The 24,394-nt window shown below is 38.7% G+C and overlaps 1 protein-coding gene across 1 annotated transcript in view; it reads left to right on the plus strand.

The window, feature by feature from the left end:
* The window catches only part of ADAM23 (ADAM metallopeptidase domain 23), a 68,292-nt gene extending 55,858 nt beyond the window's left edge, over positions 1–12,434 (plus strand). Inside the window, exons 22-25 of the mRNA XM_086465521.1 lie at positions 516–635; positions 1,583–1,751; positions 3,604–3,715; positions 12,340–12,434. Of these exons, the coding sequence (XP_086321647.1) occupies positions 516–635; positions 1,583–1,751; positions 3,604–3,715; positions 12,340–12,434 (496 nt within the window). The remainder of the gene's footprint in view (positions 1–515; positions 636–1,582; positions 1,752–3,603; positions 3,716–12,339) is intronic.
* The last annotated feature ends 11,960 nt before the right edge of the window (positions 12,435–24,394 follow it).

Genomic DNA, 24,394 nt, shown 5'->3' on the forward strand with positions numbered 1-24,394 from the left:
AAGTTTTAAGCTGATATCCTTCCGTTGAAGATTGCACATATAAAATAACATCAAATAAACCAGATTCTTTAACCAAAATTCAGGCACTCACACTGCATGGCAACAATTGTTCTGTTGTCCTGGAAGGGAAATAAAATGCAATTAAAAATTCAAACTTCACATTAATGTACGGTGTCCAAGCTGCTAGAGAGAGGGAAATGCATTTTAGCCTGATACGACAAAGCTTTGTACAATTCGTCTCTTCTCAATTGTACTGTATTGTATTTAGAGCACAGATAAATTTTTTGTTGATGTGAACATTCACTGGTGCATTAGAATGAACGATTACTTGTTTCTGGCTCTTGTCATTTATGTCAAATAATATTTTATTTCCAGACTTGTACTCTGAAAGTCTGTCATGCAACTTACGGTAATATGTATTACTGTGACTAGCAGCATCATTGCTGGCCTTTCTTTTTTGTAAGTTTACTTCATGTTGTTCCAGTAACTTTTTTATTTATGTTTTCGTTTTACAGTGATGTTTTCTGTGGCTTTTTGCTCTGTACTAATCTTACTAGAGTTCCACGAGTTGGTCAAGTTCAAGGAGAAATTATCCCAAATTCTTTTTATCATCAAGGACGAATAGTGGACTGCAGGTAAAAGATAATGCAGTGTTCCAACATGATTTTGCTTTGTCAGACCTAATTGAATGAAGATAAACATAAATGTAAAATTGTATGAGTTTAGGCAATTAATATCTTACAGCAAAATCATTATTCTGAGTAGTATTTCTTTTGATTAAAAAAAAAAAAAAAATAGAAAGGCTAACATTCCGCAGTTAAAGAGGGTGAAATGTGTGTTATCCTCCTGATTATCTGATCTCTTCAGTAGCAGAACTTCACAGTCAGAGTTTAATGCTCAGCATTATGTGTTTCTGGCGGGGAGCAGGGGGAGAAAGTCCATAATTGGCAAAGACCCATACATTAAACGTAATAGTTTTGAGTATTGTATCCTTAGAAATCGCTGTAGTGAAGACTGAGAGGGAGAAAACTGAAGAGTTGTGGCAGGCAAACATGTTGAGCTACAGTTTAGTTAAGAGGCAGGTAAACGGGTTTTAGTTTAATTGTACATGATACTGGATTTGTATTTTAAAGATGTTGGGAACGCTTCTGTCATGCTAAGAGTATTCTCTTACATAGTTAGGTCCTGAGTGAACAATGATTGTCAACTCTGCTATTATTCCACTGGTATTTTCATCACATGGGAAGTTAGTTTTTTAACGTTTTTCTAGCAATAGTATTTCACAGCATTTGGGGGGTGGGGAGAAAAAAGCAGAGCCCATCATAGATAGTTAAAAAAAAAACCAAAGCCCAAGGTGCCCATTTTGAGTATTTAAGTCGTTAATCTAGGCTTCTTTTTAGTCTGACAACTGGAATACCTTGTCAATGCTATGGACAGACAGAAAACCTTTGTAATTTTGTTCCATCTGTATGCTTGAATGAGAGAAATTTATGATTCTTTTGGCACCTTTTCTAACATTTTTAATATTTTCAAAAGACCACAATCATAATACTAACAGTATCTTAAAACTTTTTTCTCCTAGTGGTGCTCATGTTCTTTTAGATGATGATACAGATTTAGGTTATGTGGAGGATGGAGCTCCATGTGGACCTCACATGATGTGTCTGGACAAAAAGTGCCTGCCAATTCAGTCCTTGAACATAAGCAGCTGTCCCATTGGTTCTAATGGAAAAGTGTGTTCTGGTCATGGGGTGAGTCTGCACTGGGAGTCAGCAGCTAAGCTTCTTCAGCTGTCTCTGCAATATCTGGTCTTAACATACCCTGTGGAGTTCTCTACCTGAAAGTGTTCCTAAGACCTGTTGATTTGAAAACACAGATGTTAAATTCAGGGGAAGACTGCCATTCTGTGAAGCACAGATAAAATTTTAGAAAGCAAAGTTGTCAAATTAATTCTGCAATTGTATCTAAAGTGGTGTTTTCATTACTAGCAAGGAAGAGCTTTGACATCAGTTGTTGTAAAAGACTTCTGTAATGTACTACCCATATTTCAAGCTACTTGCCATTTTCAGTTAAACTTTTTCCTGCATACTAACACCTTTATGAAGTTGGTCCCATGTTTGTGGAGGTATACTTCGTGACTTAAAACTCTAAACTGTTGGACCTCAACAGAGATGGTACATTCTTCTTGAACAGATGCAAAGTGTATCATTTTCTACCCACAAGTCTATTTGTCTAAGACATTAGGTATGTTTTTGACCGATTCACTGTTCTATGTCTTAACTGGTACTGATAAAGATTGATAAAACGTTTCCATTGTGGGATTCAGTGGACACATACTTGCCTAAGGGGCTAGACTTTATACAAGAGGGCTAAATTTTTTTCTTCTTGTTTTTTGTAATTGAAGATGAGCCTGAGTGCTTCAAAGAGGAGGATTAGCTTCAAAATCAAGAAGGAAAAAATTAAAATTGGAAAGTAAAGGATCTAGGAGGTCTGGAAATCATCTTGGTATTTTTGGAGAGTGGCATGAGTGATGAGAGAACTATGTTACCATTTTTGTTTTGCTTGGACTGATCCCGGTTCATAATTCTGAAAGAATACTTCAGTTGATCAAACCTGCCATAAGATGTATTTACCTTCAGCTTCCTTGAGAAGATTCTTCAGTGAATACTTTAAGAAGCAGAGTGAGATAAAAGTTAAATTTTAAAAATTACGTGTACTACTTGTAATCGTTAGCGTGTAGGTTATTTTCTGGGGTTTTTTGCTTTATAAAGACATTGTTAGTTGATGCCTGATGCTTGACTTCACCTCTAGTCCCATAATCAAAACTTCATTCTTTGTTTCGTGTCTGTTTCTCATGTCATGCTTTTTCCTTGGTAACCTCTTCTAGCAGCACATTCCATGTGTTCCATTCTTTTTCATATGGAAAGTTTATAGCTGTTAACTCTCACTATTGATTTGATACTTTGGGGGTTATCAGTTAGATAGTTTTTCCTATATCTGATAAATGTCCTGCCGATTTTAGCGAGTCCTAAGTCCTTTTTTAGAGGTCATTCAACTAAATGTAGACTTAGGAAGAACTATTTCCTCCCTTTCTAGAAGATAAGCAAGCAGTCCTCATTGCTGCATAGAAAAACATTACGACAAAACTGAAAATCTTAATATTTTTTTTCTCCGTGGGAGCAAACTGTAAATGAGAGGTGGTAAAGCATGACCATGTCTTGAACCTTTTAAACACAAATGCTTGTATTCCTTCTGGACGTCCAGGCTCAAAGTCTAGATAGTTGGTTAGTGAAGATCTAACTAGTCTAGATAGGGGATTTTTGGATGAGAGTTTTTGTTGTTTTTTACACCCTGCACAGGGTGTAGTGCAAGTGATGATGGAACCACTGGGAACACTTCTGCTTTTCCTAGCATCTGAGAGTATTTGGAGGGTTAAAGCAAACTTTCATGTTGTTGATATATTATACTCACTCTAAACACTCAGTGCTATTGTACAATATATAAATAGATAAGTTTTATACTGTAAATTAAATACCTGATTATATGTTTACTACATTTTATTAAGTTTATAAACCAACTGCTGTCATTTATTTTCTTTTCCAGGTTTGTAGTAATGAAGCCACTTGCATTTGTAATTTCTCCTGGGCTGGGACAGACTGCAGTATTGATGATCCTATCAGGGATACTGGTGGCAAGAAAGATGAAGGACCCAAGGGTTTGTGTGATTTTGGTTTTGATGTTCTTTCAAGTATTTATGACATTTTTCTGTTGATACATCATAGGAGAATTAGCATATAGAAAGAGAATAATATTGTGCAGTCCAGCTTAGACCCAGATGGTAAAAATCTGTTTCATGTAGCTGAAGTAGGTCTTTCTGCTTTGGGAGTTCGAGAAAAATTTATTTTTCTAACCTAAATTTGGGAAAGACTTCAACAGGTAATGGTATGTACGTTCTGTTTTTTCTGTCGTCCCTTATTCTCTATTTTTTATGATAATTTTCTTTGCGATTGGAATCTAAGTGTAGCTTCTATTATTTATATGATAATTATTTATGTTTTACTAGAGATTTCTAGTTCCCTTAGTTGTTCTCAGGCAATTCAGTTAGCTGTACATGAAAAAAAGAGCAAAGTAGAATGCCCCTGATAAAAGAAGCTTTGGTTCTTTTAAACCAGATTTCAATAGGAGGAAAAAGAAATGAATTAAGATTTTTAAGGGCTTATATTATTCTTATGACTGTTCTTGCTTATTCTTATGTATTTAGTAAGTAATTCAACTGCGTATGAAGTACAGATACAAAGAGGGGCTATTATGGAAATAATCAAAATAGTTTTTCAACGAGGAAGAAAAGCACTTGAGATTCTCTCTGACTTCTCTGCCAGGGAATGTGTTTGGCTTCTGCTGTCCAGTTTTTTTATGTCTGTCCTGTCACCAGGACATTGTCCGACATCAGACTATATTTATCCAGTGTTACGCATTTACAGATAAAAGTTCTAATAAACAACTGAGAAACCCAAACAAAACTTCTCTGCTATGTCCCAGTTCTAGGTGGTTCTGTCCCTATACAAGGCTGATGGAAAGAAGATAGAGTTGTTTAAAAGTGTAGTCCTTAGAGCTCAGACTGTAATTGATTACTCCTCAAAATAGACAGTGTTTCAAGAAAGGACAGGATTTTGGTATGTGCCTCCAGAATGGCTCTGCTGCTGTCTTGTGTGCCTTATTCTTTCGCCCCTTAGCAGAATGGTTCCAGTAGGCCTTTACCAGCAACTGTTGAAGACCTCGTCTTAAAACGAGTTACTGCTGTGAAGGAGGCTCTCTAGAAGAGTCCAGATTTGTAGCAGGGAGTCTGTGCAGGTGCTTCCTGGACTCCTAACCCCACCACTGCTCAGTGTCTTCCAAAGCTACTTGTCATTTCATTTCCCATAAAAACCTTCCTAACTGTGGAATGCTGCTCACAGAGTCTCAAAAAAAAGAAAAAGTGGAGAGCAGTTTACTTCTCTTTGTGTGTGGATGAGGAGAGCAGTATTTACAGTTGTGACACTGAGAGTACCTGAATTTTATATTGCTTATTTCCAAATCCTGTAGGTAAGAAATAATTCCCTCTTCTGTAAAAAAGGCCTATAGGAAAGGCAACACTTACTTTGGTTAGATTTTTGTAATTCAAATTAACTTGCTGAATTCAGAATGGAAATACCTTTATGAAAATTAATACATCAATGCTGAATATTCTGGGAATAGTATCTGCACGTATTTCTGCCAGTAGGTACAGACATAAAGTGTAGACTGCATTTTTTCAATGGAGTCCTCTGCATTAAGGTAGAATATGTTTTTGTACAAGGTGGCTCAATGATTTCAAAAGATGGATTATTTTTACTTATGTTGTTATAGTAATCTATTGATAGTGAAGCACCTAGAAATTAATTTAGGAGCCTGAACACTGACAGCTACTATAATCTCTTTTGGTGTGCTAGTAGAGGAATCCCTTTGTGAGAAGATGTCAAGGTGTAGTTTTCTGTATTGTAAAGATTTAACCTATGAAAGTAGTTTCCATTAACTTTTTTCCTGCTTATTACCAGTACTTCCTATGTCATATGCCAGTTTACATTTCTGAGACAGAAATCAAAATACTTGTTTCTCCTTAACCCTGAATTTGAGTTTTGTTACATTTCAGAAACAGAACACTCATGATGTGAAAATTTACCTAATAGATTTAAGATTTTTCACACCATAAGTCCAAGCATTTTTCTTACAATTAGAGCATGTATAGCTAGGAAGTATTGCTATTTATTTATATATTGCTATGATAATTGAGAATTAACTGTTACTCCTGCTGCACTTTTCAGACCTTTCCATCATCTATCAGTTGCTTTTGGCTCTACATTGTATTGCAGGATTAAAAAAATTAGTGGTCCTTAATTATGTTGGTATTAATACATGAGTCTTGAATTACTCTAAACTTGGCAGCCTGCTGTATCCTGCACTAGCAGAACTACACAGCATGCTAGCAGTTTTGGGAGGACAAAGAGTTCTTGCTGTTAGTTTTTGGCTGCTGCAGAAACTTTGAATTACTTTAGCGTGTTGGCTTGTAGTTTTGAAATCGGCAGGACCCCATATGCACACATTTTCTTTTGCAGAATTAGGCCTTTCTTTGACTAGTGGGATAGTGTGGGGGGGTTAAATATAAAATTTATGTCTCGTGTGTGTGTGTTTGTGTATATTTATGAAACAGGAAAAAATTATAAAACCATTTCAAAACAGGCTTTATTCAGCATGAGGACTATAAAGTTTTTGTCCCTTGGAAAAGTTTCCATTAGACAAGGAATTCAGCTCCTTGTTTGTGGTCTATTATGACTCAGTGAATCCATCAAGCTTTTAATCTTTTACACAGGAAATATATAGATTTTTTTCTCAAAATAGTTCCCTTAAAAAATGAAAAATAAGGCCTCAGTGTCTTAACAGAGACTATCTGAACATACTGAAATTTCCAGGGTGTTACCTGAAGCACATTTCTAGGGTAGGTTTTTGCTTTTAAAAGGTGTTACCCGTCATAGAGAGATGGCATATAGATAAATACATGTCATATAGATAAATAAAGACCCCTATTGATAAATGCAGTAACAATGGAAAATATTACTAACTAGTAAAGGAATGAATTGAAAAGTTGGGTTTTTTTTCTTTTCCTGCAATGGAACTGTTTCCAAACAAACAGTTTTAATTTCCTTAGTTATATTATGGATACAGTAAGTTTCTGTTGATCAAAAGGAAGTTTTCTTATTGGCGATTTATTTACATTTTGGCTGTTTCAAATAAGCAGTAGGGTAAGGATGTTCCCTTCTAAGTAAGTAAATCATAGAATCACAAGCTAAAAGGAATAGTCTTCCATTTACAGGGAGACTTCTTGCTGAAATATTTGTAAGCATTCAGAGAAAACCAAATATAGCTCTGTTCAGAATTTTTAAAGCTACAGCATTTGGTAAATAAAGGTTTGTTAGGAGGTTTGCATTGTGTATCTGACAATGGATTATAGTGTAAAATATTCCTTTGAGGAATCATTTAATGTTTTCATTTCAGACATATGTGATCATTTCCTTACCAAAAAATCTTCCCTTTTCCCTCCACACAGTGAGCATGGCCACTAACAGGCTGATAGGTGCAGTGGCAGGGACCATTCTGGCCTTGGGGGTGATTTTTGGAGGCACAGGGTGGGGAATAGAGTAAGCATTTTTCTTAGTTTGAGTTTTATGTTTGGTGCCTAGTGTGTGAGGTAACTGTATGCACCCAGCCCTCTGTGTATCACCTCGTTAGCTTTGTCATGTGGTGACCGTATTTGTCATGTGATTTGACTGTGTCTGTGTCATGTGGTTTGCTCATGCCGTGTTGAACCTTCTCCTGTCTGGGATAATGTGGGGCATAAAACAATAAGTTTGTGAATTTTTACATAGTCACAGTGAAATTAAATGTCTAAATGTTTCCATTACACCAAATTATAAAAAAATGGGGAAAAAATGTACATTTATGATTATTTTGCAAAATAGACTGAGTAATGTGGGCTATTTCATAAAATGCAGAAATTGTTTGTTACAATCTGTGGGGCTTTCAGTCTAATAATAGGTCGCACAATCTGGCTAGGAAGATGAAAGCTGATGTTAATAGTACAGACAGCAAGTTTTACATGTTCTGTTGCTGAAATTCTGTTAAGGCAGTACCGTGCTGAAGTATAGGATTCATATATAAAGAATTATGTATGAGCAATTTTTATTGTCTTTCCATAGTTTTAGGAAACTGTAACCTTAAGTGTTAGCCCACTACCTTGATTTTAACAGTGGCTATGATTTATAGACGTGTGTGTGTATGTATGTATATATACACATATAAAAATGCCTATATAAGAACTCTCCTCATTCCGCGTTCCCTGTGCGAACTACAGAATAAATTGCTGTTACTCTCCTCTTCTGAGATTTCCATCTTTGCTGTGTTTCTGATACTATAAATGGCCTCTGTCGTGTGACAGTGCCATCTCTCTGAAGGGGGCATCATAACAAGACAGTGTGTGATTTCTAGGCAGGCTGAGTGAAAAAGCTTTCATACGCAGCTCTGACTAAAGCTGCATAGGCAGCCTGCTGGTAGGCAGCGTTCTGTGTGTCTGAGTTTGCAGCCCTAGGTAGAGCCATTTTAGCTTTTGCTGAACTGGACTCTTACATGAAACTCAGGTTCTCAGAAGGGTAGACACCTTTACACACAGAGGATAACAGAAAAACAAATAGAAGGAAGAAGGTACTAGATCATCTGCTTGAGAAAGATCACGTCTGTGTTTTACTGGTGGCTTTTGCAGCTGTTCGCTCAACACTGAAGACTCTGAAGGCTGTAGAGGTTTGGGACCCAGATTCTGGAGCAGAATATTTATTTACCTGCAGGTTGAGGACTATTTGCCTTTTACTTACATTCTGCCTTGTACTCTTCTGTTTTTATTTTCCCTTACCTGCTGTCTCAATCCACTCAGCTCTGACCAATGTCCCTGACCACTTGTTCTTGCTCCTGTATCTTTCTGCTCTAACTCCAGCTTTTCTTCACGTTTCCTCTGCTCTTATCACTTACTACCTGACTCAGTCTTCTTTTTATTTCTATCCATTCTTCTGTCCTGGATCCCATCAGTCTTTTCTCTGTCCTCTGGTTCCTTCAGATACAAACATACGTTCAAGGCAAGCCGCTGCTACTTTTTGTTACTTGATTTAAAGCAAGCACATGGGGGACACAAATACCCCCTCTGTTCCCAATGCCCTTCAGGCCCTGGCAGCTGTTACCATCAGTGGCTGTGGGAGAGGCTGGGTTCATCTCCACCTGATGCCAGGTTCTGCCCTTCTTCCGCCTTCCTTGCCACCTCACTTGCAAATTTGCAAACTTTTTTTCAAAAAGTGCTGAAATAACTTTAGTTTCTTAATGCTTTATGAATTTATTTAGTAATCGTGGGGGACAAAATGGCAGAGTAGTTTTTTTCCAGATTTCATCCTAAATGGATGCTTAGCTTTGGTAACTTAAACCAGAGGATTTGGCTGGCAGAGTGACAGGCAAGAAAAGAAAACGTCAAACCACCACAGTGTGCTGTTACCTGCAGGACAATCTGCAGCAAACTTGCCCCTTCTACGACTAGCAGAGTTTCAAAGCAATGTATATTAATTCTTGTAGAATCTATCTGGTGGTGATGATGATGATTTAGGGAATAGTCTGAAGTCCACTGAAATTATAGGCATGTTCTGTTTTAACACCTTCAGAAGGATTTGTATCAGGGTCCTGAAGGACGACTAGCGATGCTCGGGCCGAAGCAGGACGGCGCCTTGCAGGACAGGGCGCAGGCTGGGCAGCTGCGGTGCCGTCAGCTGCAGGAGCTCCCTCACGATACGCCTGTGCCTGCGGGCTGGGGCCGTGCCATGGCGGAAGGGATGTGTGTACAGAAGTGTTGTGTCTTGTGATAGCCTGGGTGGAAAATGGCCCCACGGTGTGGTGGCTGTTAAAACTGTCCTCTCGCTTGCAGTTTCAATGTCAAGCATCTGAGTCCAGTGACGAGAGAGGCTGATTTAGCTGCAACATACTGATTTATACTTTTCTTCATAAATGTCACTAGCTAAAGTGACCTGATGCGAAGTGGGCTTCATCCTGGTAGCAAAATTCTGGTGTATTAATCATACAATTTCCTTGATAATGCTTAATAAAACGTGAGGCATACATCTTTAAGGCAAGGTATAACATGTAAAAGTCCCACTGTAAGTACTGTTGGGTGCACAGTCTGTTATGGTCTTAAAGCAGCTTACCCACAGTCCTCTTAAATCTCTCTATTTCAAAACTGGAATCCACTGATTGGAGGACTCTGTTGTGGGAAACAAGTGGTTGCTGTTTAGCAATCATAGGCATTCCACCAGCTTTGTTTTTACATTGAAGTCAGAAATGAGATTATAGTCTTGTTGATTACCAGTGAAATTTTACCTTGAATGCAGCCTTTTCAGTTTCTTTACAGCTGTTTCCCTGCATTCATAGGAACTGCCACTCCTGGTACACTGTGAAACAGTTTTAAAATTATTCCAGAGAAATGGACATACATTTATATGCAGGCATCTATCATTTACTCTGTTTTTAGGCTCTCTCTAGCAGATAGCCTAATTCTTAAAGGCGTAGATTTTTCAGGGGGATTTTTTGTGTTAAAAATGAACATCACTTCTTCTTTAGTCACTGACACTCTATAAAATTGGCTCAGATCTGAAAAGTGTGTTTATCAGGACCCATTTGTTATTTAACATAATTTTAGTAACTTTTCTGTTAACTGAACCTAATAGTTTTGTATATTATCCTTTTGTGTTTAAATTTTGATTGAATTCTTCCATCTTTATAGTAAATAAAACCAGTGTTGATTTCCTACATTGAAAGAACAAACTGCTGTTTGTTGAACGGATGGGCACTATGAAATAGATTCCTCCCCCACCCCCTCAACATTTAACAGCCAGGGAACACAGTAAGACAACAGATTTAGAAAAGTGGCCATTTGGTACTTCCTTATCTAAGTTATGACTGTGTTACTATCAGTTAATCCTTGTACTGCTTTGTGGGAAGACAGCATTCCATGGCTAGAAAGAAATCGGCTTTAGAATTTTTCAAGTCTTCTACGATTTAGTACAGATAAACTACTTGATATGTTTTTAGCCTTTTGTTGTGTGCAATCATTTGATAAAATCTGGAGTAAGCCACAGATCTGAGTCAGATACGGTAGCTCATTAGGCTGCTGTTGAAAGCAAGCCTTAATTTGGAATATAATGCCTGTGGAATGGCACTCATTTACCCTCCACCATGCTCACTCCTGTTGATTTGAGCCAGGTGTGCCTTTAAAGGTAAGTCCAAATGAGAGATGTTCTTCTGAATTGTGAAAAATTACCTTTTCATTATTGTTACCAGCTTTGTGCACTGCTCATATCTGTAAAACTCACTGTGCTTCTTTTCAGTCCAAGTCTCTTATTCATATTCCTGAATACTCTTTGTGTAGGAATTGCAGGAAGGAATTCTTAAAACTTGATTTTCTTTTAGCTGATCTCCAGAAGCACTGATGTGGGAAACATGTAACGGATGCAATGAAGTTAGGTCACCGCAGTAGATTTTAAAACTCAGGGCACATATCTATGATAGTGTCTGGGACTGGGCAGAAGGTTTTGTGGTACTGACCTAACAGCTTAAAACTTTTTAAGTTGTTGCAGCTGCCCTTGCTCTTTCCTCTGCTGATCTCTGGCTGCTCCTTTTTCTTCCTTATGTTAGCTGTCTGACGGTTTTGCAAGCTCAGTTTCAGAACATGTAAAATAGGAAAACTTCAATTGCTGTGTAGAAGTGTTGGTTTGGGGAAACTGGGATGGGAGGTAAGAACTGCTTTTGAAGGCTCTTCCTGAATATGTAAATGTTTAAACAAGAAGCGTGCAATACGCTGCTAAAGAACCGTTGGGTTGGTTTCATTTTGCCTTGAGCTCAGATGCAATTAGCTTTACATCAAAGCCAGCTCAATAGTAAATTTTTGTACCAAGCAATAAAAATGGTGCTCAGGCCTATTGTCACTTTCCCTCCACCCTGTGTAAACAGAGCACTTAAGGGTCAATCATGAATATCTTATTTAGGTGTTCTCTTGCCCTCTTGAGCAAATTGGAGGAACATTTTGTGCTGCTTCTGTTTGTTGGTCTTTTTTCCTGCTCCACCCTTCCCCACTTTGTTGTTAAATAGCTTCTTGAGGATGAAGAAGAGATGCTTTGATGTTTGGAAAGCTTAATGGGAATATAGTCTTTATTTCAACTTTTGTTCCTTATTATACAATCCTTTGCTTTTGTCAAATCATTGTAAATTTAAGCATTGACGTAACTGTAGAAACTCTTAGCGAGTGGTGCTAGATGCTCTCAGCTCAAGTTAAAATATATACCACCTTTCAGTGTCTCCATGAAAAAAGTTAGGCTTTTTAATTTTTTTTTTTCTTTCTTTCTTTCTCAGTTGCAGTAGTCATAAAATATACAGCATTCATACTTCTTCCTTTGAGTTAAGGAGTTATTCACAAATGTCTTGGTGTCCTCAGCTAACAGTTTATTCACTAGGTAATGGAGTAAGTCGCAATGGAATTGACTGTTTTTATCTGTGGTAGAAGTCACCATAGCACAGTGCAGAGACAAACAGTTTTGTTCATTCTTACTGTTAAAGAAGTTGGGCTTGCTGAAATTGTCTAGGGATATCACCCCGTGTGCTGTCTATATTCCTTCAATTGTTTGACTACCCTTCAGTGAATAAAGTGGTTGGTTCTTATGTCTGTCTTACCATCGTCCTTTACCACAGGTCCTAGTGCCACCAATCTTATAATAGGCTCCATCGCTGGTGCCATCCTGGTAGCAGCTATTGTCCTTGGGGGGACAGGATGGGGCTTTAAGTAAGCAATGCCGCATGTCTTCTCTTCAGTGGCTATGGCGTTTCTATTTCTTGCTTACATCACTAAATTTTGAGTTCCTGCTACAAGATTGCTACGTTAACTCCCTTCCCTCCCAACTATAACAAACTGCTTTAAAGAGGAAGAATTATGCGCGCACTGAACAAGAGGAGGAAATGGATTTGAAACTAGCAGATGTCATCAGGGTGCAAAGTTGAAGAACAGTAACAGAATGAGTTGAGCTTTTGTGATTTCACCCTAACACACAGGGAGCAAGGTCTTTTTTTCACCTCCAATTAGTAGCATTGTTCTCAAGTTGACTACAGAACCCCAAAAGAAAGATACATGGCTTGAGGAGTATTTATTCCGAATGCAGTAGTACTTTCAAACTGATAACCTATTTTATAATTTACACTTCGTGTGTAAATGGTAAGTGGTGGCAGTAGCAGAGTGGTTTTCAGTAACAAATGTGGTGGTGGTTGTTGACTCAGAAGTACCAGAGCTAACTTTTGTTTGTGGTTACTCATTTATTTTTACTATCAATTCACAATTAAAAAAAAAAAAAAAAAAAAAAAATCAGGTTTGGAGAGAACATTTTGAAATTTTGAACTGTCTCCTGAAAGAGGAAAACATTTCTCACCCAATTCTAGTTCAATGTATTTTACAACTGTGAAGAGCAACACACCAGTCATTCAGCTTGCGACTCCTAGAGCAGTGTCTTGCACAAAGATAGTCAATTCTTGACTTTTTGTGCAGTGTCAAGTCTACCTACATGCATGGTCCCTATTTGGTAAAAAGGATCTAAATTTAGAATCAATGTTTATGACCTTACAGATCACGGAAGTGTTAAACACAAGAAAAGTAATTTCTCATGGTATTCTAGTTGCTGTTTCTTTTCAATAACATGAATCAAGACTAAGCTATGATACAACAGTAAGCCATAATTCCTCAATCAGGTTTTTTATAAGAATTCAAAGAATAGTTTATTTGGCCTATATCCATATTCCATGTCTGAGTTGAGAAGAAAAAAAATGATTCCGTCATTGATAAAAGGTGGCTATCAAAGTAGAATATAGGCAGCAGGACATAACAATCTGTTAATTAATTTTCAAAGGTCACTTGAAAATGTGTATTTTTGGTTCTCACTGTTGTATTTTCATGGTGCCGGATGCCCTTAAATTACACAGGCATATGGAAGCAAAATGTTTCCAAATCTCTCCCAGCCCTGCTGAAAACAGACTTTGCCCTTTCTTCTGGACAGGGCGGTTACTGCTTCTGCTGCCCTGCTGGCTGCAGTCGCTGTTTTCAGAAAGACCCTGCACCTGTCGCACTCATTTTTCTCTTAAGTGCTTGTTCTGAGGGAGGTGATGCTCCTTGTGCATCCCTATGACCCTGGCAGAGCTGCAGCACCGTGGGAGTCAGTGCTCCTCCTTCGCTTTAGTAAGAAAGATTAAATACAGAATGTATCGAAACAGCCATCTTTAAGCGTGGGTGCATGACCTGCCTAAGCCTTTTTAACTCCTGCTGATAGACTTACCTTGAGCTGCTGTATTGGGTTTTTTTCTTACAGCTTCTTCTCAGTTAAATAAATTAAATCCACTTATTTGTATGATAAATAACCCCTAGGTCAGCCTGCAGTACTTACAAGGTACTACAGGGCAGCTCTAACCAATGTAGATACAGCCCTGTATTTTTTGCATTGTGTCTCACACGGCTGAGACCGGTATTTTCCATATTTATAAACAGTAAAATAATTCAGTATTTATACATTTCTGATTTGTTACTTTGTTTCATCAAATCTATGTTCAAAGGTAGAGCTTTAGATAAGGTGTGAGTGTATGTCCGAATATGCAGTGGTGACAGACATGGATTTGCATGTGGTGTTAACACAAGAAGGAATTTGGATTCTTTTCATTTGATAGATTGAAAAATTTCTTCTGTGTAAAGGCCTCAGCTGGGAATAATGCTTTTTTACAGACTTTGTCATACTTGGACATATCCTATAGCACCAACTAATACAAGTACGCTTACATTTTTTTCTTCTGTATCCTACGAGATGCAGAATTACAGGAGAGACTTGTCTTTTAACCTAAATAAAGCTTATAAACAATACATAAAAATTTCAGTTAGTTGCAGAACTGAGGGTTTTTTCCCCTGCACTTCACTGCAGTTAGCTTTTAAATAAATATGGCCAAATTTTCTGAAAGGCTTGCATTAACATTTCTATTAAAATTTTTAGTTTATTGATAACAGCAATGCAAATTTAAAGCGATATTACAAACACTGCTATTGCAAGTTCCCATGGGAATTAACCAAGCTAGATTTTGTTGGAAAAAAATGTCAGATTATACTTTTGGACCAGTTTTCTGCTGTCAGAAGCATGTGTCCGTTATTTAGCAATTCATATACTTTCTGGACACAGAGTACTCATCCCTAAATGATATGTTTGTATTGCAGAAGGTAATTTGTCAAAAACACAGTACAAGTCATTAAAATATAAAAAACTTCAGGCAGTTTCTTCCTCTGAATCTGTCTTGTGCCTTAACAGCCTTTGCTGCAGCACCTGCTCCAGCTGCGTGAGCAGTCTGTCTGCTGGCTGGGGACAGGGACGCCCAGAACTTGCACGGACACAGATCTCTAGAAGAATCCCTCCCTGGCTGAAACACCTCTGTACTTCGCTGATGGCTTATTGCTTCTCTGTGTTCTGCAGCGCTCAGACTACCCTTGCAGGTGTTCAGCTTTGCATCCTGGTGTCATTCGTTTGTCCAAATGTAACAGCTTGTTATCCCCGGAGAGGATCTGTGTGGGAAACGGCTCTTGCAGCTCTTGCTCTTACTCTCAAAAGAGCAAAATACAAATGTTTATTCTGTAGCAGAACCTCAAATACACTGGCCTGGCCTAGCTCACAGCTTGAAGTGCATGTTTCTTCTGGGGGTCAGAGGGGAACTGAGGCGGCTTTTCAGCTTATACACAAAAGAGGGCTAGCACATGTAGACCCTCTGATGCTTTGCTTCAGATATATCTGGAGGGACAGATGAGGATAATAAAGAGGATTTTAATTTTTCCTTTTTAAGCAAGTGATATGTTTAGTCTCTGCAAATATGAGAGAAGGTAGCTAATGCTTTACAAACTGGGAGATGTGATTTCTGTTTCACAGGTTATCAGATGTTCATATGAACATACGGTACTGTGGTGTCAAGTCCATATCAAACGTAAGCTGCAACTAAGCAAACTTTGTTCATGAACTGAGGTGGGGGGGTTGGAGGGGAAGTGTAAAAGAAGGCTTGGTGCAAGTTTGGAGAAACAAAGTTAAAAACCAAAAACAAACCAGTAAACCAACTTCCAGTTTCAAGAGTGAATCCTAGGTTAACTTTTCTAATCAAGTTAACGTGTGGATAGAATAGGAAAGAAAAAAGTTACCTGACAATTTCAGAGGGTGCAGAGCCTTGTTACATGTTGCAGGTGGCTTAGAGTTAAAGGCTGTGGGTAGAAACCTTGTTAAAATGCAGTGACTTCAGTTGAGCCTTGCATAGCACTTTTAAAGCTGTTGGTGTTTAGACTGCAGTAAGGGAGTCCTACATATTCCTGCCTGAACTCTGCTGGGTCACGTGTGGCATTCATGAAACGTGAAGTTCATTTTGCTGTAGCAAGTCTGTGCAGGATTTCAATAGACAGTGTTTAATGTAGGACTGATACAGGAAGGACATTTTTACCACTCAAGTAGTTTGGGGCATTGGCTGCAGTCACAAGGGCCTGTGCTCACTTTTTCTAGCATATATTCGCTTACTTTTGCAAAGCTACTGCAGTAATGTAAGCCAATTAAATGCTTTTGGTGCTGACTTTAACAGTATTAAAGCAATTTTTGGTAATAAAGCAACACTGCTAAGAGGCAATGCTAGTAAAAGTGATGTGGAAATGCACCTGAAATGCTTGTTATATCAGAATGCAAAGTGGCTGACAGAGAAGGGTTGATGGTATGAACAATTCTATTTCCATCCATTGTTTCTTAGCTGAAGAGCTGCAGGGTTTTCTGTCCCTTTAATGAAAGATTAATGGATGGACCAAAGACTCACCCAGATGTAACACATGCCAAGCTGTTAACTGGTTTGTGCAGGTGCATTTAGGCCCCAAAAGTTTCTGCAAGGATAAAGCAGTGGACTGCTAATGGTGACATTGTGAGGGAGGAGGTGTCAGTCCCTTACCAGCATTTCCATAAAGCACGTATCGTGGACCTAAACACAGTCATCATTACACAAACATCAGCATTAGAATAAAATGTGAGATATTTTCTCATTTTTTTCCAAACTACTAGAATAAATGGCATGTCAATGGCTTAGTTTAAGCTGCTAATTTTAGTCCCTCATTTTGTTAATTTTAATCAGTTTTGTAGCAAAAGGTCATGTAAGCTCTTCAGCATATGGACCATGCTTTAGGAATGCCTCTGAAGAGATCAGCTATTTGAAGTGGTTAAGATACTGGCTTTGGATAAATACAAAGCTTTACTTAAGCATTTAAAGATTTATGTGATCACACATAAAGGCACAGATTTGCAAGTAATGTACCGTGTAACCATATTCCCAACTAGTTGCAAAAAAAAAAAAAAAAAAAGCAGAGGATTGCAGCAAGGTATTTCTTACCTACATCCAGTCTTTTTTTCAAACCAGTTTTTCTCTTCTGAAATATTTTTGTTTGTAAAGATGACCATGTTATAGAGGCAGCGATGTGCCATAGCATGGTGTGCTTTTTTGATTCAGAATCACCTATAATTTTTTTTATGTTAGAGACACTTTTTCTGGTTGGATTACAGACCGAAAGGCTGACCCTCATTATTTAAAGGGACATTAAAACATTAAATGCAAAAAAAAAGTTCATGTTCTAAGATCTTCCACATGAAACAACAAATAACTAGGAAATGGCATTGTTCTCCTGTGTGTCCTTCCATAGAGGACTCCTCTGCCCCCTGCCTTATCGTTTTACTGAAGCATGCTGAAAGGAACCTTGTACTGCTATAATACATAGTTTCCTTTCTTTTTATTGTAATTTTCTTGGGGAAGAGAGAGAGACTTGTTCTATTTGTTGGTGTAAGACAGACTGCTGTCTTCATTTTAGTATTAAAATGGTTGGTACTTCAGGATGAAGTTGTTGAAGTGGGTCAGGCAGTCAGAATAGAATTCAGATTGCTGCAGGGTGACACCTGACTGCCTGCCTCTCAAGTGCCGTGCTCACAGCACAGAGGTGTGGCAGGCTCGTGTCAATGCTTTGCACATGTGTACTGTGTTCAGAGGCTATTTCAGGCTCTTACGTTAAATGTTCTTTTAGTTCTTCACACGTTTCTTTCTCATACAACGCTGTTAGCGGAACACCCTGAGGGAAGAAAGGCACTGGTTTGGTTAGTGTCTGATTTCTCGAAGTGTGCATTTCTGCTGGAGAAAACTAGGAAATGAGTAAATGCACAGTTTGGACAGATCACAGAATGCATGGTGAGGGCCCAGCAGACTTTGCCTGTTGTCCCGTGGCACGGGTGTGGCTGAGCAGTGGTATAAGCAACAGTCCTTACTGGAAGAGTACACTGGTGGAGGTCAGGTTAGAAAAGATTTGGTAGGATTAAGAGTCACAAGAGTTTTGTGACGAGTTGTACGGGGAAGCTAGTATAGCATCTGTCCTCTGCCCCTTCTTCTAAGTCCATTTCTTTAATTAAACTAAGCTCAGTTAACAGTGTAATTCAGTGTATGTTTTGATGACTTGTCCTCTTCAAGCAAACTGGAATATGGTACTTCCCCTAGAGTAGGAGGATGAGTTACACCGTGTGGATTTTTTACATGCATTGATGATTTGTTTTAAGAGGACTGTAATTAGTTGCTCAGCAGTAGCGTTTGGATTCAAGTATGCTAGACTGTATTTAAGCAGGCGGCAGCAGGGGCAGCGCAGCAGACATGTCTTTTCCCCACTGAAACTGGCAGGACAAGCAGTTAAGAGTCAGACTTTCTATCATACAGTTCTGCAAGTTGGCCTGAAAAACTGCTCATCTCAGATTTTCCTGTAGTACAGAGGAGGATGGATTGAGATATTGAGGTAATGTCAACCCAGTTCAAAAGGAGCACTAGTACAGTACACCTGGAGTGGAAATGATTGAAAGGTGAATACAGTGATCTTTCAGAAACCAGCAATTATTAAGCATTCACCTTGCAAAAATGTAGGCACTGGTACCCAAGGGAAAAAAAATAAAACCAAAAATAAAACCAAACTAAAAAAAACTAACACGAAGGATGCCCAAGAATTACCAGTCTCCAGAGGTTTTCTCAAAAAGAAGTTGCCTTTGCGTGCATCCATTAGTCTCTTAAACCACCAGGCAAACCTTGTGTATAGTATATTGATAAATACTGTAGCAGTGGTAGTAGTTAGCAGGGCTGCAGAAAACAGAAGGTCCTGGGGTTGGTATGTAGCTTTAGGGAATTTATGAATTTCTGTTCTGTACTTCTTGCATGTCGGTTTGGTGGCGGTAGCGGTGCATATGCCCAATGTTAAAACTAAATGCATGAGCCCCTTGCTTGATGCCCCACATAAAGCCAGATACTGGGGAGGTTGCACCCAACTTCTGTTGTTGCTTCCTAATGTCTTGCTGTTTAACATAGGCTGTCAGTGTCACAGGAGACTGGACATCGCTGACCAGCTCGCTAGCCACTGGTGACATCAAATTCTAATTATAAAATTAGCAAACCTGTCCAGTCTCCTTCGAATGCAGTGTGTTTGCTATATTTTGCACCTTACTGAGATTGACAGCAGTTATGGTCAATAGCACGGTAAGAGCTCACAGAGACACTCGCTTTTTCATCGCGCTGGAATACGTAACCTAAATTCTGGTATAGCCAGAGATGGGCACTTGCTCTGAGAATTCAAGTCTCCGTGTGCTCATGTAGTTCCAGTGCTGGCACTTTTGACTCATTCCCTTTAGGTACATGCAGGCTTTCTTGGCTGAGCAGGCACACATGTTACAGTGGGCTGGAAGTCTCTGCAAATTTAGAGTACCACTTGAAGTACTACAGAAATAATTGAATTCTGTGTGCCAGCATGATCTTTAAACTGCATAAAGACACCAATACTTGATGTTATGCTACAGAAAGCTTGCAACCAAATTCCTTAAATTGTTACCCCTTGGGAAAGTTGCTTGTTAAACTGTCTCAAGTGTGAGCCTTTTACTTTACTATGACCTTGGCAAGGGCTTTGTTCCTGTTACATCTAACTAATGTCTTGCATTTTTCTCTCTTCGTCTCCTTTTGATGCAACCTGGAAGAAACGTCAAAAAACGAAGGTTCGATCCAAGTCAACAAGGCCCTATCTGAAGGCATGTGACTCAAAGCTGCTTCTTGCACTACTGGATTTTGGGTATGATGTCTTTGCTGTAGCTGCACAGGAACTAAATCAGTAAGGAAGAACATGAGAAACAGTAACTGTAAACACAATGTTGGGATGTTAGGATTTGAGGTGGTAGAAGACTGTCCTTTTTGGAGAGAAATGCAAAATACTTCCTCGATTCACCTTTCTCTTGTTAACATTAACTGACAAGTGTTACAAACAAACTGTTTCAAAATCAGGTGTTTTTTTCTTTTTTCAAACAAAGGAGGAGACACACAGACCAAGTGCAATAAGAGAACTATTCCAAAATAATGAAATAGCAGAAGACTTTTTTTTTTTTCCCCCAGCCTGCTGGCACTCTAACTTCACTTGAGTTCGCATGACTTCCTTTTTCTTATCAAACTCCAGTGGCATGAGGAGCTAATTCTGAAAGGGTAACCTGCATGGCTCACATACAACCAACCAAGCTCACTTAAGCTGACCCCAAGCAGAATCTGCAGCCCAACAAACGCAAACCACTGGAAGCCAACATCGGGCTCAGGTAGCTTTTCCAGCCACGTGGTGCGTTCTGCCACTGGACCTGAGAGTTCCCTGCTTGGTGAGCTCGCTGTCCACCTTGTTGTGGTCTCCTGGGCCAGAGTCTATTGGGTACGGAAGCTATCGAGTGATGGATGTAATTCTTCCAAGAAGGAAAAAGTGTAAATATGGAAATAAGATTTTGATGTATCATTTTCACAGATTATATATAAATATATATATATATGAGAGAAAAGGGTTTCCATATAAAAAGGTTCTATTCTTTATGTAAATCTATTTTTGATGTCGGGTTTAGTTTTGGGTTTTTTTGCTCCCCTCTTTTTCTGTAGCATGTTGTACAGTGGATGTTCTGGGCTTGCTCAAGAAAAGGCAGATAATAGCATGCCAGATGCAGGGAGGTCTGACACCAAACAGATGTGACCTGAAGTTTGTATGCTTGAAACCAAAAACAATTAAAATGTATAAATGCATATCTACGTATTGACTGTAAGTCTGGATTACTTGGTTTTGGCCACTTACAGATTTTTCCTTAATACAACAAGATAAGTGACACCCGCTCAAGCTAATCACAGAAGTGCCAAGCTCTTATTTTATTTTGTTTTTAAAGTATAGCTACTTCTTTTCCTGTCTAGATCCTGTGAAAAAACCCACTTAAGTAAGCCTTAAAGTACTCACAAAACATTAAAAGCTTGGAACAAGTTATTCTTCTCTTGCCTTCTGCCCACCCACCCAAATTGGCTTGCAAAGGTGACTGACATTTCTAACTCACTCCCTGGCTCTCTTTGATGCATCGCACTTTTCAGAGTATGAGGCAAAATTAAAACTCTGACCCTTGGCTCCTGCTAGCTAGTACCATCACAAAGTGGGCAGAGCCCCACGTAATTCTGGGCGGCTGTGTGTTGTAACTACTTGTAGACACACCTTGTGTACAGACAGATTTTTGCAGCGAAGCGCTGGGCAGCAGTGCTGTTCCTGGTAGCCAGATGTCTCTGGCTTGAGACAGGTGCAAAGATGCCTAGTTTAGGCCTGGCTGGAGAAAGGTACAGAGACGTCTAGTGTAGGCCTCCCTTATAGAGCTGTACAGTCTGGCTCATCCTTTTTGTCTTTGATAAAAAACCTAGGTAATTCAGTTTGTGTAAGTAAGTGAAGTGACCTGAAAATTTCATTGCTGATAATCAGAATTAAACACTTTTGTAATTTCAGATTTAATTTAAAGGTTGGCTATTAGTAACAACAGAAGTCCAGTCACAGTACTTACTCCATCTTTGTTCAGTGGAAAACCATTTCTTGAGATAGCCTTAAGAGCCAAAACATTAAGAAAATTACGCAGATTTCCTGTGACTGACTTACCAAAATCTCCTTTCAGTTATCCTTCTAATTACGATAGTTATTATGTTCAGTCCAACAGTCTGACAAGAGAACCACAATATATTGTTTTGGTTGACAGTTATTATTAAATGTTTTTAAACAGCTTTAACATAATCACATTAACACTTAGGGCGTTACGAGTTAAAGGTGCAGCACACAGGTAGTAAACACTATTAGAGTAAGACTTATAATAGATATCAAATTCCTCCCTGGCTTCAAGCAGAATGAAGTGAGTGCCAATACTTTTATGGCAAATCAAAAATACTTGCAATTGTATTATTGTCCTCCAAAAGTACTTTGCTTGGGAACATAACCCCTGACTTTGTTAGCACGTGTAACCCACAACAGAAATACTAGTGGTTGCCAAAAGTTAAAGTAAGTGAAACCAACGATATACATAAACTACCTGTGTAATAAACCTTTGAGAGGCATTTCACAAGCAACATTGTTAGTGTGTGATGTGATGTTTTAAATCAGACCACAGTGGTCCCCAGCTACTATGTACATATGTTCAGCGCTGGAGTAACTTTTTTATTTACACCAGCAGTTTCGTAGGAATTGTGATTTCTCAACTGAATTTATGCTCCACTCATCAGCCACTGCGTGTACGTGGAAGAACACATTCGCTTTCTGCCCTGTGCGTACAGGACGCAAGCGACAACAGCTCAGAGCAGGTACAGGCCAAAGTGCTTTCTTGGGTGGTAGGCCACTAAAACTGGTTTTCATAGGTGTTGATTTTCTGCATCCCACCCTTGCTCTGCTTGGGAAGTACGTATGCGTTTAGTGATAACTTGTTCATCACGAAGCACCATCGAAAGACTACCTGGTCAGCACGGCCTCCCTTTCACCCACTACACGTTTGCTCCGTGGTTATCTGTTCATCTGGACAAGAAACTGTGGTAACTGTATAGCTCGCTCCAGTTTGCTGCATGATCTCACTGATTTGGTCTGACCCTGCTAAAAGAGAAGCCTGCTGGGCAAATTAGCCGCTGTATAAGTGCATGTTAAAAGAAACAGGTTACTTACTGCTGGAGTTTAACCAACATTTCTTTACTATGCAAAGATGGGTATTGCACAAACAAATTTAAGACAAATGTCTGAGGAAATGCCATAGAATACTTGAAGTTATGTTTTAAGCATAATCAGTCACATTTTATATTCATTATTGCTTCCACTGTTACTCTTCCTTTTAAAAATGATTTGTAATTATTTTTTTAAGTGCACAACTTGATGTTATAAATCAGTTTTTGTTTGAAGTTAATACTCATTCATATCTTGTTGGCTGCTAATGAATGGAAATTCAGTAGTCCTTGTTCTGCATCTTAGCAAGATGAGTATTAAAAACACCATGAACATGGAATGGAGTAGTTTTTAATTTTTCAATCATTTTTTCCTTATTTATTCTCTCCATTTTATTTGATTTCTGTGTTCAGGATATCACCACCTTTATAGCAGTGGAAATTGATTGGAGGTTTCTTTTATTGAAGATCCCTAAAACTATGCCCCATCTCGCTGAGAGGTTCTGTCCCTGAGAGGAGGTTGCATGCAGGCTGTCTGACATGGGCAGGACAAACACCTCGCACCCAGGGCTGAGCAGCTGTGCAGGAGGAGCATTGCTGGGCCTGCTTCAGCCCCATCTGCTGGCTTCACCGAGTTGAGTGAGACCCATACACAGTAGTTGGTTGAGGGAAGCCTTTTGCAGTTCAAAAATCTGAATTATATAGTTACAAAAAGTCTATAATGATGTAATTATTTTAAAAATATTTTGAAGGTCTCATAATAACCAAATAAGATGGTCATCATTTTAGTGGATTACTGAATGAAACTCAGTTTCCCTTTTTGTTTTTTGACAAACTCTGGTGAAGCCAGCCTGGGAAAACTAAACGCAAGACTAACTGCATGCATGACAGTTACCAAGTGACTACTGGTACTTTTTTTTGCTTTCTCCAGCTCCAGACAGGGAAACAAAATACACCTTTGTCTTAATATCTCCCAAGGTTATGTACAAACGCGTGTTTCTCATTTAGAACTACAGAGTGAGGGAGCACTGTCATTGACAGAACCATCATCCACTTTTGTTTCCTGTCATTTGAATATAGGAGGATTTATCTGTAAACTCTGTATGAACACGCAACATTTTGGCTATAATTACAGTAGCCAGGCATTCCGAAAGTAGGACTTAAGCCTTCTGCCGTGGATGAACACAAAAGCAGTATACAGATAGATACTTTTGCTTTTACCAGAAAAATTCTTAAAATTGTTTTTGGAAACTTTCACATCTACAGCACAAAATACTGAAGAGTGATCTTGCTGGGGCACGCACTTACTATTATTAAGAACAAAACCAACACAACACAACAGCAAGTCCTGTGGCACAAACCCAAAACCCCTTTCTTTGTACTAAATGCACTCACTACAGCTTTCTACCCATAAGAGCTGAAAAATTTATTTAACATGAATCATCCATCAGAAACACAATAGAGACTGCCCTCAGAAAGCTTGAAGAAAAAAAATAAATAACTAGGAATTTTAGTAGTAGTGATACTCAAACCACTACTATTGAAAGCAAAAGGTCACAAAAACATTATCTTAAAGCTGCACATACTACAATTCGTTTCAGAGATTTATTTTATTGTTCAGAACTCAGCAAGCACAGCAATGCATCTGCACATCGGTGTAGGTTTGTTGAGTAAGTTATTCAGTAGGAAG

This window comes from Leptosomus discolor, chromosome 5, assembly GCF_034619465.1.
Source record: "Leptosomus discolor isolate bLepDis1 chromosome 5, bLepDis1.hap2, whole genome shotgun sequence".
Lineage (NCBI taxonomy): Eukaryota > Metazoa > Chordata > Aves > Leptosomiformes > Leptosomidae > Leptosomus > Leptosomus discolor.